The 13,113-nt window shown below is 38.3% G+C and overlaps 1 protein-coding gene across 3 annotated transcripts in view; it reads right to left on the minus strand.

Moving 5' to 3' along the window:
* Positions 1-13,113, minus strand: part of MYO5C (myosin VC) — a 35,097-nt gene that overhangs the window by 9,130 nt on the left and 12,854 nt on the right. For 2 of the 3 annotated variants that reach the window (XM_065688766.1, XM_065688764.1), the window contains exons 17-33: positions 12,066-12,152; positions 11,869-11,980; positions 10,744-10,955; positions 9,946-10,111; positions 9,395-9,541; positions 8,682-8,846; positions 8,358-8,451; positions 7,750-7,813; positions 6,372-6,552; positions 5,645-5,738; positions 4,930-4,993; positions 4,763-4,843; positions 3,955-4,135; positions 1,756-1,849; positions 887-938; positions 511-676; positions 169-256 (exon numbers count right to left, since the gene is read on the minus strand). In XM_065688766.1, coding sequence (XP_065544838.1) covers positions 169-256; positions 511-676; positions 887-938; positions 1,756-1,849; positions 3,955-4,135; positions 4,763-4,843; positions 4,930-4,993; positions 5,645-5,738; positions 6,372-6,552; positions 7,750-7,813; positions 8,358-8,451; positions 8,682-8,846; positions 9,395-9,541; positions 9,946-10,111; positions 10,744-10,955; positions 11,869-11,980; positions 12,066-12,152 — 2,048 coding nt within the window. The remainder of the gene's footprint in view (positions 1-168; positions 257-510; positions 677-886; positions 939-1,755; positions 1,850-3,954; positions 4,136-4,762; positions 4,844-4,929; positions 4,994-5,644; positions 5,739-6,371; positions 6,553-7,749; positions 7,814-8,357; positions 8,452-8,681; positions 8,847-9,394; positions 9,542-9,945; positions 10,112-10,743; positions 10,956-11,868; positions 11,981-12,065; positions 12,153-13,113) is intronic. The other variant, XM_065688765.1, reaches the window with a different exon arrangement.

A 13,113-nucleotide genomic window follows, 5' to 3' on the forward strand; every position in this document is an offset into this window, starting at 1 on the left:
AAAAAATACAGGAAAGGACTTTCATGTAATTTCTATTGACGGTTCTCCTTGCACTTTTTTTCTGTGGACTTAAATTTCTAACCCCGCCCCAAACTCTACCATTCAAAACTATTATTACAAAGACATTCAAAGCTATTATTACAAAGAAATCACATAACCTTATCTTACCTTTTTCAACAGACTTGGTAAGAGTTTTGATCTGATCCTCCAATTTTTTTATTATTCTGTCTTTCATGTCTAGTTTTTCCTCAAGATCCTGTAATAATAAACTTCAGTGAGTTCAGAGTGACCACAATTAAAAAATGTCTTCTTTTGCTACATGTTATTGCCACAATGAAAGAACACTATGATGTGCTTTTACTTATATTTGATAGAAGAAACATGAAACCTTCATAGTATTCTTCTCCCCCAGTGATTTGAGAAACCATCCTGTCCACACCATGAAATCACATTATCTCCTCTATCCTGCATTTCAGGTACAGTGTCTTAATTGTGATTTCACTTCCTCACCATGTTTTCGACAGTAAGTCGTGTTGTCTCTTGCTTTATCTTGCTTTGTACTTCATCCTGGGTTTCATCTTGTATCAAACCATTGCTCATACCCTCAATTTGTTGGGCTTTGACTTTCAGTCCCTCTTTTTCTTTTATGTTTACTTCATTCTGGGCCTCATTATTTCTAAAAATAGATAGATAAGAAGCTTTGGATTTTATTCTTCCTCTGTTAAAGCATAGTCGTATTATACTTTTCATTACTTATTAACTGTACACAAGGCCGTAAGGCAAATCTTACATCGAATGTGCTACTTTAAAGAGTATAAATGACTCTGTTACCACAGCTTATAGCAATGACATTTCTTACATAAAAAACATTAAACTACATATTTACCTTCTCTGTGTTCTGTCCCCTTCTAGCTCGTAATGCAGCCGATGAGACATCTCTTTCATTTTTTCAGTAATAATTAACAACAAAACCCCAAAAAAAAAAGGAAGAACAAAATCTTATTTTCTTACTGTTCTGGACTGGTATTCAGTAAATCTCTTCTTATACTCATAATTTTGTTTCCTCTAATGAAATTGAATGCCATGCCAGATATGTATCAGAGAAACATCATACTCCTCCCCACCACACAGAAGGCTCTATGGGAGGAGGAATTTTGACTCCACTAACTTCTTGCATTTGGCAGTAAAACTGCTTCCAAATTTTAAATCAGTTCCCTAGGAAGCCACTGCAGTAGAGAGACTCGGAATCCCCAGCAGCGTGTGCTCTCCTAAACGGAGAACAACCTTCGAACAAGGAAAGTTAGCAAGAACTTTTCCCTGTCTCCCACTCTGAATTTTTCAGCACTCTCCGAAGTCCACCTCATAGAGTATGCCTAAAGGTCCAAAACATCCTTCCTTTTTATGAGTTCTTCCAAAGGGCATAGCCCATTATTCTTAGCAGAGTCCTACTGAATTCACTTGCAGATCACAGAACTGAGTGGCCTCAAAAAGGTAAAAAAAAGAGAAAAAAGCAGACATACTTGCATGTATTTTATTAATAACTAATAACTATATTATTATTATATAACTATATTATTATTATATATTATTAGTAACTATACACGTTTTTTCATTGCGTTATGCTGCAAAATGTAAGAAAGTAATAAGGCAATGAAGTTATGCAATATTGCTTCAGCTTTTCAAAATTCAAATATAGGGAATCCATTGTGTTAATCTTAATCAACCAAAAGAGTAGGGACCGTGTTGGTACTTTACCTTTCAGCTTTATAGCCTGTTCTTGAAGACGGTTTTCAAGATCCAGTTTTTGATTTTCAAGTTCAGAAACTTGTTGTTTAAGATCTGGGATCACCTTTGAGAGAGAAGGGGAGATTTGCGCATTTCAGCACCTTCTTTTCAAGTGTCTGCAACAGTTCCTATGACACCTGAACACCTTCAACTGCAAAGAGTCAAAACCAGGAGAGACTGTGTGGGAGCAGTGCTACCTGCTTGCCTGACTTGTTTAGCTTTTCTGGAGGCATCTGCTGCTGGCCACTCTTAGAAATGAAACAGTGAGCTAATGAAATGTTTGGACTGGCCCCAGTACTACCATTCTTCTGTTCTAGTTTAAAGGAAATTATATGGTGGCTTTAATTTCTCTGTGTCAATTAAAAATAACATTATTTACAACTTTTCCTTATATTTTCAATTTAAGTAGCTTTGTTTTTAGAGTATTTCTTTAGTTATTTTTCACTCAGCAGAAACATAATGTGGTATATATTATGGTATATATTACCTTCTGGAATAATAGCACTTCCTTGTTTTATGTATGTCTCAGTACCAATAACGAGATTTGCCTGCAATTTGTTAGTAACTTGATATCCTTAGCTGCCCTCTGGTGGGGAGAGCCTCAGAACTGCACCATAAACCCCATACGCATCTGGTTTTTCACTATCAAATCATCGAACTTGTCAACCTGAGAGATAGAAACAGCTTTAAAGAGGCTTCTGAGAAAAAGATGCTCATTTCTGTCCTCTGATTACAGGGAAAGAATGGAGTAACTGAATTCTGAACCTGAATGTCTCACTGCAATGAAAACTGAAGGTGGGTGTTGTGGGTTGAGCCTGTCTGGCCAGCAGCAGGGCACCCAAAAATGCTCACTCCCTCCATATACCCACCCACATCCTGGAACTACAAGGAAGAGACTAGAAAGAGCAGAAGCAAGAAAATACCTGGGTCAAGATAAAGCCAAGATAAAGCCAAACACCTCCTTTCTTCTTCCTCTACCTCAGCTTTTATAGCTGAGCATGACGTTATATGGTAGGGGACATCCTTCCAGTTAGTTCAGGTTGGCTGGCTGGACTGTGTGCCCTCCCAGCTCCCTACCCATCTCCAGTTCAACTGACTGAGATGGGGCAGAGTAGGAGAAAGAGAACGCCTTGACACTCTGCCTGCTCTTTTCAGCAACAGCCAGAACACTCCTTTTACAAAACTGTCGTAGCCACAAAGGCAAAATGCAGCATTCTAGAGCACTGCAAGGTTAACTCCATCCAGGCAGACCCAGTTATAACTCAGACTCAGACACTGTTTTAACACTGACCCACAGAACGTTACAGTATCACAAAACTGCTTCTCATTAAGGCTGAATACTGGAAGAGTTCCATCAGAAAAACACATAATCTGATGGAACACTTCCAGTATTCAGCCTTAACACATAATCTGACCTAAAATAACTGTCTTTTAATTATCAGATGAGAAGTCATATGAGGTAGGTATTAAAAAGGCATTGCGAGCTACCTTCCTGGTCACTGCTAAACCTCTGATTAATCTTTAAGTTAAAATTCTGTGTTAATAATCCCCCCTAAATTAATACCAGTTTCTTCATGACTTCCCGTATAAAGCTGCGTATTTGTACAAATCATTAACCCCTTCAAAGTTCCCTGCATTGTTGAGAAACTGCAAAAAGCACAACCAAGATATCGTATGAGCTCTGCACTGGACATCCTGGCAGTATTTTGAAGTCCAAAACTTCTCTTATAAAATCAGAGTATTCAGCCACATAAACGCACAAGGGTTCAAATGCTTTCTAAAGGTTCTCAGTGTCCCCTAGCTATCAACAACAGAAGCCAAAGCCTGTCTGTGCGCTACACACCAAGCCAGAGTTTGTAGAACGGTTGACATTCTGTGATTAGAATTAAAACCTCAATTCAGGTTTAGGAAAAGTAAAGGGAAAAAGCCTCTGTGAGGCCGCCCAACAAGCTGTACAGCCAAGGCTAAATGTGGTTGCCTCCTAACACACTACCCAGCATGCAGGGAAAAAGCCTGTATGGGTGTGCAGTCTTAGATGGCCATACTGGTTTGAGCCTTGAGATCTCTAGGACATGACCACCAGATTTTGAGGTCTTTATGCCACAAACACATTTGATTGTATTACGAAGTAACAAAAACACACTTTGCTTCACTACACCTTGATCTTACCAGGTTTTCTGAAGTTAGCCTGCTAACTTCAAGTCGAATACCATCATTTATGTCATTTTCCTCTCGAAATAATTTTTGTAGATGATTAATATCTTGGCTGAGATGTTCAACTTTAAAGTTCAAACCTTCAATCTCTTTCTCATATATTTCTTTCTGAGACTGGAAATGACTTTCCATTACTCTGTTAAACAAAGAGGGAGAAAGAACATGGCAGATTTAGTAAGACCTCGATTCAATGGGTCAGGATTACCAAGTGAAAACAAAGTACTGTTGTTAACATGCAGACATTCCATTGCATTACCTGTGCATTGAGGGAGTTGAAAGTTACGCATCCTATGGAACTTAAATAGGAAGTTCGGGGCAGATATAAGGAAGAAGTTCTTTACTGTGAGGGTGGTGAGGCACTGGAAAGGGTTGTCCAAAGAAGTGGTAAATGCTCCATCCCTGGCAGTGCTCAAGGCCAGGTTGGACAGAGCCTTGGGCAACATGGTCTAGTGCGAGGTATCCCTGCCCATGGCAGGGGGGCTGGAACCAGATGATCATCAGGTCCTTTCCAACCCTAACTATTCTATGATTCTATCTCAGAGGAAACACATTTCCCCAAGTGACACATACATGCATCTCACTGACGTAGTAAAAGTTTGTTAAACTGATTTTAAACTGCTCAGCCAGTCGTATAATGTAGGGTTTGTTCATTTCTTAACCAGATGTTCAGCATTGCACTGTCAGATTAGTTACTCACCGATCTTTCCATTTATTTTCTAGATCACAGCGTGGAGTTATGAAAACATTGGAGAACTGAACTAACCTTGTAGCTTTTTTCAAGCCCTCATAAGCAAACCACAGCTCTCCATCTTCATTTAGGTGTTCCAAATCCTCTGTAGAGAGTCTAGAATCATTAGTGGCATCATTAGTGTGCAGGTGAAGAAAATGCATTTCCTAAGCTTTTTAGAGCAGACTCCAGAACAAAATTACCTGCTTCTTACATCTTCAAAATCATAACTTTCAAGAAGCTGTTTTGTAACTTCTGACATCTTTTCTGGAAAAAAAGAGAAAAGTTTATTACATTAATAATTTTCTGAGCACATTTCAAACTAAGTTTGATTATAAAAATCAAACCAACCTATTCCTCAATCTACAAGGTTTCTTCCTGTTACTCAGTACATGTATGTGATTTACTACAAGAATATGAGGGACTTGGTTCTACTTCTGGACATGTAAGGTGCACCAGATAAAAATAAGCATTGGTGATATACCTAATAAACACATCAAACTTTCAATGCAAAGTTACCTCTTTCTGTTCTGAATCTGGACAACTGACATTTACTGGACCTAAGGTGAAAGCCTGTCTAGATAACACAGTATTTCTGTGTTCTTGGTTCTTGGGTGTTTACAAGCTACTTGCTAAATTTTAAGTGAGGTGTAAGTTATTACCACTGATTTTTGAACACAAAAGAGAAATGTTTGAACTCAGAGTTTCTTCAAAGGGCTACCCCAGATCACAGTATGTGGCGATCACTTTGTAAAACTCATCTGCTGGGTTTTTTTTCTTTTTCTGAGTAAAGGTATGAATAGAATGAAATCTCTATGGGATGGGAAAGAGAACTGGGGTTTCATCAAAGCAAAGATGGAAGAAATCCATTTAAACTGTAGTTGGTAAGTTCTCTGAATTACGTAGTATGTACCTTACCTCTCAATTCTCGCTTCTGTGACTGAGCCTGCTTTTCAACATCCAATTTTTGTGTCTGAAGCAGTTCAATTTCCTTTTGCAACTCAGGTATTTTCTGAATCAAGACAAAAATTATGAACTGAGACAAGGACTGAATGACAAGGGCTGAGTATCACTTATATCATAAAGACTATTATAATTAAGAACAAGTGCATGTGGTAGAAGGCTTAAAACGTGCTTAAAGCACCTGGTTCTCAGGCATCAGAGAGAGTAGTAATGTGATGCAGTGAAAATGTGTTTGGGTCATGGAATTGATTAAAACAGATCAAAAACATAAAAAAAAATGTGACTTTATACAAACGTACTATTTTCAGGTTCAGTTTATAAACCACGTTTATGAAAAATCCTTTGAGAAATTAATACTTTCTTGGGAAAAGGAAGAAAAAAAGGCACACACATTTAAACATGCAAATACTCAGGCGCAACTACTCTTCAAAACAAGCACTTATTTCTGCAAGCAGTGACTTATATTGTGGGCTATATGCAACATAGTGGTGTATAAAATGCATCTTATTAACTACAACAACTTCTAAAAATGCACTGGAGATAAAAAATTAGTGATATATATATAAATATATATATAAAAATAATATATAACGCTTTAATATAATATATATAAATAAAACACCCACATTCTCTACTCACTTTATCTAGCAAAGATGCCAAAATTAAATGTGTCATGTCTCACCTGTGCTTGTTTTGCGAGTTGTCCTACTTCTGTCTTCAAGCCATCCTGAATGACAATTTCTTGCTGAATTTGATTCTGTAGCTGACTTTTTTCTTCTTTCAGAATCTTAATTTCTGCCTTGAGCAACTCAATCTCTTTTTCATAGTCCTGTTTCTGATTCTGGAAATTTTTCTCAAGTATCCTAAATAAAGCAATGAGGAGGTGATTTTATTTCCCTACATTCATAAGAGTGGGCTTTGGTTTTGTTTTAATTTGAAGAACATGTTTCACTGAACCATAATTACATGAAAATGCTATCCTATATCCTCAGAATCAATCTACAAAATGGATGACAATGGGATGAGAGTAAGCCTAGACTTCACTACATATAACTCAGATATTGGAACTGAATTCAAGGCAAAACTAATTCATTTCCACTTAAAGGCTAATTCTCTCCATCTCTGAGAGTTAGCCTACCTGAGCAGCTTCATGCTACATTTATGGCCACAGTCAGCACTGAAGAAGGGCGTAACAGAAAGCCCTGTTCTTCTCAGTAAAACACTGCAAGAATCTTTCAATTTTCTACTAGTCCCTGCTGGAATGGAGTGGCTTCAAACATAATATAGCTAAGGGGCAAAGCAGGAAAACCAGCAAAGAAATCCTCTTAGCATAGTCTGAAGTTACTTGCAGCTGAAATCAGATTGAGCTGAAACACCACACAGCTTCCAACCCTCAGGAAAAGTGCCTTGATTGCACTCTTCACACTTGAGAGAACAGCATTTATTTGGTACCTAAGGTTCTCTGTCCAATACTGGAAAAGAGTTACTGGGAAATAAACACTGGATCTGAGGAAACCATGCTACAAAGCAACAGCCATTAAATGTTAAATAAATGTACTACGATGTACTGCAAATGAAATACCAACAGGGTGAAAAAACTAAGGTTTTCCTCCATATTTTTAACCAAATGTCCTTTACAAACACTGCCTTTCCTTCTAGCTGAATCTTCTGACTTTAATATTTACTTCACAGTAATTCTGACTGGTATGGCCATCATCTGCTCTTCCAGTCCTGACCAAATTCTGAGGGTATCTCCAAAGAAACCATTATGATTGGGATTGCCTTTCAATTCTCAGGAAGACACATGAAAAGACAGGAAACTGCAAGAGCAAAGAAGAGTCTCAAGTCTACAGTATTATCTCCTCTGTGTGACAGACCCTCAAACAAGCATATGCTCTTCCTCAACTGTACATGAAGTACTTCAGTACCAGCATTCATGTCCAAGAACACTGACAGATTCATAATGATGTGAGTATAATACATTTACAGAAGGAGAAAGGAAGGCAGAGAAAGAGAAGAAATGAAGTCTGCTTCAAAACAGTAAGATTCAGATTCCATACATTCGCTGATTTTCTTCTTTTTGAACATCATTGAAGAGTTGCTTCGTGAGGTCATCCATTTTTTCTGTCAAAAAAGATTTCAATATTTCAAAGACCTTCATGCAATTACGGGTATTTATTAAAACAGTATGAGCACAATGAGGTTTGTTTTAATAAGTAATCCTTAGCATATTTTAAGGCTGAAATTATTCTCACAAATGCCAAAAATTAACAAAGCAAATTTTACAAGTAATGCTATAGAATACAAAGGTTCTGTAACACCAATGTGTTATTCATCTAAACTATACTTGATCCCATGTGCTGTCTGTGTCCTTTGAAATTAGATTCTTAAAAGTTGCATATTAAAGGAAGAAAGGACAAAGCGACACTTTGAAGGAGTACGTATGCATGAGATGGGAAACATAACAGGAGGAGAGCTTTTGCTACTAAAAAACAAATTTAATTATTACACTTCCACTTCACATTCTAAGCAAGAGAAGCTTAGATTTACTGTAAATTCAGCATTTATACTGCTTTCATTAGAACAAAAGTTATTTGCCCTTGCTGAAAACCTGACTTTACAACTTCAACCCACTCTAACTCCTTTAAAGCTCCTTTTAGTTACGTACCTTTCATTTCCTCAGTTTTTTCTTGGAGCTTTATTTCTAAGGTCTTTTTCTCTTCCTGTAATTCTTTATTCTGATTCTCGAGTTTTAAGATTTTCTGTATGCATAGAAAATAAGCATAATATACAAATTACAAAGGAAGATGAAATAGGTCACAGAAGGTCTTACATTTTAACAAGCATATATGGACTCCCTTCCTTCCCTGATGCCCCCCCTCGCGAATGTAAAGTTACTTCGTAACTCTTGAACAATGCATTTGATAAATCCAGTAACTGAAAAAACCCAAATGTTTCAATTAAAAGCATGCAGATGGGAATTAGAATTTACCTGGTCACTGTCCTCTTTCTCTTTTTTCCCTTTCTCTTCACATGTTCTCTTCTGAGCAGTTAACTTTTCAAGATCCAATTCAAGTTTCTGAATTGTATCCATGTCATTCATATGGGTTGAAGCCAGACTGGTCAATCGCTCCAGCAAACTATGATTTTCTTTACTCTACAATGAGGTTAAAAGAAAACAGAAAAATGCACGCCTGAAACTGTTTAACAGAACTTTGAAGGAAGCCCCTGACCTATTTCTGCTCACCATCCCGTGTCATGATTATTTCAACCAAGGATTGTTTCCATCAACTAGATTAAAGCTACCATCTTAAAGATGGTTTGGCTGGTATGGCTCTCAGAAATAAGCTGCCAAATAGCCATAATATGGAATTCCCAAAAGTTACAAAATAACATTGCACAAGAGCAGTATCCTTCATCCCAATAGAAGTAATCCCACCCAGAGACTGGACTATTCAAAAAAGAGACTCTTTCCATTGGCACAACTAACCCAAAAAATATCAGGAAACCCTAGATGATTCTTGCTACCTGGATGTAGGAAGAATACTATTGATATTATAAAGAACCATATTCCTTACATATTCTCCTGTCTTGTTGAGTATGGATATTGTAATTCTCGTAAACCTCTAGTCAACATGAGAGCTCTGAATAAAACAGATACAATAAAAAGTCAGTGCAAATCATAAGCTGACTGGTGGCCCCCACCTTCTCTTCCATCTTCTTCTGCAGTTGCTGAACTCTGTATGAAAGCTGGATATTCAAGACAAACCGCCGAATATTCTGAAATCTGCGCCTGGCAAGCCACGCACGGGCATACTTCTGAAGGATCACAGCCTTGTGTTCTTTGAGCATCTGAAATAAAGTATTAACATCTGGCTGTAATTATACATGGCTCAATCAGCATCAATTATAACATTTCGTGACTCTGCATACACTGGTAATGACAAAGCTTCTCATGGAAGTATCAACACAGTGAAATACCCAGACTGCAGACACATTTGAACCACTGTAGTAATCACACTAAATGATTCGCATCAGGTATAAACCAGACAGAGTTCTTGGTGGCTCAGGGATTAAATATAAAACACTGTTTATCAGTATTATTACAGTCTTTTAAGGATATAAAAATTGAGCAGAAGATATGAGAACCAGGCATGGACAAGGTAAAGTATTAGGGCTCACTGCCCTTGTCTCCATCTTCTTACAGAGCAATAGCTCTTTCCAGTTACTGAAATAAATCTTTCGATAGGTTGTACCTTCTGATACTTTTTTCTTGCTAGAAATCCTCTTGTATAAGCTTGAATTGTCACAGCAGCCACATGGATGAGCTGGCAAAGTCTACGGACCAGGTAACCCCGACAGTATTTCTGAATCATTATAGCTGCCCATGTTTCCTTCAGAGCTCTTGCAGTTATAGCTTGCCTTGATTCAAAAGACAATGAAGTTTACTTAGGTCATATTAGATTTCTCATACTCATTCGCTTGGCCAGTCAAATCACACACACACACAAAAAGAAGGTATTAAAACCAGGCATCCACTATCAATAATACAGCTTTTTCTTCAATTAAAGTGAGAGAGGGAATTATCCACAATCTTTGAAATCTGTTCCACAAGCAATTGTTCTGATGGTCTTTTTCTGGTGCAGTATCTCTGCTGCATAATTCCTTTTAATAACTTTTACACGCTAATTTGTAAACCCTTGTAAATTGCTTTTCCTTTCTGCTACCTCATTTCTTTTCTGGCTCTGAAGCTCAGCAGTAAGCCCTAAGCCGACAACTGGGTCATGCATCATTAGCTAAGTAGTGAGCTTACGGGTAGGCAGGCCTCTCAGGAATCCAGCAGACATCTGAAACCTGCTAGAGCACTTTCTTCATATCACCTGAACAACTTGAACGTGTTCAAGCCCATAATTACAGTCAGGAGGAAATGGAAATACAATCTGAAATGCTCATTCATAAAGATTACACTGCCAAATTAGTGCTGGGCATTAGTTCGACCTTTTCTATCCCTCCAGGCACACCCTAACAGCAAATTCATTATCATCCAAAAGTACCGTACAGTCCGCTGCCCCCGGAAATACTGCTGTATTATAAGAGCTGCTTGTTTTATGCAAAGGAATTTCTTCCGCTGCAGCCAGCCTCGAACACTCTTTTGGATCACAATGCACGCGTGTCTCAGTTTGTCTGATCGCAGCTTTTCTAAGTAAGCAACCTGTCCTGCTCTGAAGAAAATCTTCGTTCTCCCAAACTGATACTGGTTATGATCCTGGAAAAGAAAACAGTGGGTGTATTCAGTTTTCAGTCTACTATTGTAGACCAGACACTCTTCCTTTTATAAACTGTCAGTTCAGGCAGGCTCCTCTGAAATGACACGATCTTGTTAAGTAAGAATATCCTCTTTGCCTTATTTGTAGATGGAAGCACATGGGAGGAAATTTCCACTTATGTGGAAAGAACCATAGAATCACATCCAAAATATTGTACCCTAGTGATCTCAAATTAAAGGGAGGATCTGGGAGGATTAAGGCCTTGAAAGGAACCTCTTCATGCCCTCCTACAAGTCCGGTTCCTTGGGCTCAACACCACCTCCTGGTGTACATGTCTGGCCTTGAATGAGCAAGCTGTGTGAGCAGAAACTCAGCTGCTTTTAAGCTCAGGCTCCCAACCCTTGGCCTGTGCCAGAGCTGTGTTGCAAATATGCCTGTGCTTGGTATTACACATCCCTGATTCTGAACTCAGTCCCGACATGATGACTTGAATCACTGGACAAGCCTCATCACTACAGGCTTGTCTAAAAGTAGGAGCAATATACGAAATAGTACATTTTTAGAACAGTTCTCCAACGTGGTGCATTACACCACCAACAGCCCTGTCATGTGCGTAAACTCCCAATACCTGAAAAAAATGAATAATTTACTGTTTGCTGGTTTATAAATATAGGTAGACTATCTTCCATGTTACAAGCGAAGATATTAAGTACAGAGAGGTGAAATCTCATCATGACTGCATCACAACACAAGGTTATTAACTCACAAGCCTATGTGCGACACACTGTATCAGGAAAATAGCAACGTAAACATCTTTCCTATTTGAGGAGTGAGATACTACTCTTGGCAAAAAAGACTGTTTATTAATAATAAACACTATAATACATGATGGGTCACTGCACATAAACCAACCTGGATTAGCCGCTGCAAAACGATCTTGCAAATCTGCTTCTTATCATTTATGGAGAGTTCCTGCTGTGTCATAAGGATGCTATAACGGCTGAAAAACTCAATGTAAGTCCACCTGGAAAATTAACAGTTAGCAAATGCAACTCATCTTAGAGGCACTCAAGTACTTTTGACAGATGGAGGCCCGCTGCTGTCCCTACCTGGATGGGTAGCTCTGTGCACTAATTCGAATAGTTTCCAAAACACCACATGCTCGCAGTTGCTGAGCAACTCGTTTTGAATCAAACCTAAAAAAACCCGACAGAGTTATATTTTACATTTTTGCTTGGTTTAGAATGCTATGATCATCAGAAGCATTCTACTAGTTGGATTTCCATTTCTGCCCTTAGGATGCAGGGGTCCCTACATTTTATATACAGTCATAGAATCAGAGAATCATAGAACAGTTAGGGTTTTGTTAGTCAGTTTGTTTTTCAAAATATGTGATAGGGACTACCTGGGTTTTCTTTTTCTTTCTCAAAACAAAAGGAAGACTGCATCTATTTCTCTCTTGGAAAGTCCTGCTTCCTTTCTGTATTAATGTTGACAGTTCACATTAGCAAGGGGCAAAGAATCATGCCACTCTCAGCACACAACATACATAGAGATAAATTCCCTGAAGTCTATTGGGAAGAAACTCTTGGTACTCTTTGGCAAACTGAATAAATGTGCCAAATGGAAGAGCAAATGAATAAACCCAGATTTACTCATGAATATCTGGGTTCAAGACTATCAGCACAAGGCATAGAAAGACCCTTTCCAATTCTGGACCAGAGCTGATATGCCCACAGCGCACTACACTACAGTGTGAATTCAGTACTAGCTAAGAAATCCCTGTGGATGACAGACTGTTGATTGTTCTTTCAGATGGTACACTCTTCTAGTCTGATTCAGACATGGTTTTATCTTACCCAAGCTACTTCCCCGCCTCATTGCTATTAAACAGAATAATGAGGTCTCACAGCAGTGATAGTGAAACAGTGCCATTTGTAATATGCTTTGAATGGACAGATTTTGTCTGGCTTCAGCAAAATGAGCTAACACACTTAAATTGAATTTAGAATCAAAGTTCGCCTCTTCCCTCCTACTCAGATACAGTAAGAGCTTTTTTTTTCACTTGCCATTACACCACCTTCCAGCTGAAAGCTGTGTAATTGAAACCAGAGTGCTTCTGCTCACTAAACAGACCAATAGCTGCATCAAGGTTCA

The sequence above is a fragment of the Lathamus discolor genome, chromosome 8, assembly GCF_037157495.1.
Source record: "Lathamus discolor isolate bLatDis1 chromosome 8, bLatDis1.hap1, whole genome shotgun sequence".
Taxonomy (NCBI): Eukaryota; Metazoa; Chordata; class Aves; order Psittaciformes; family Psittacidae; genus Lathamus; species Lathamus discolor.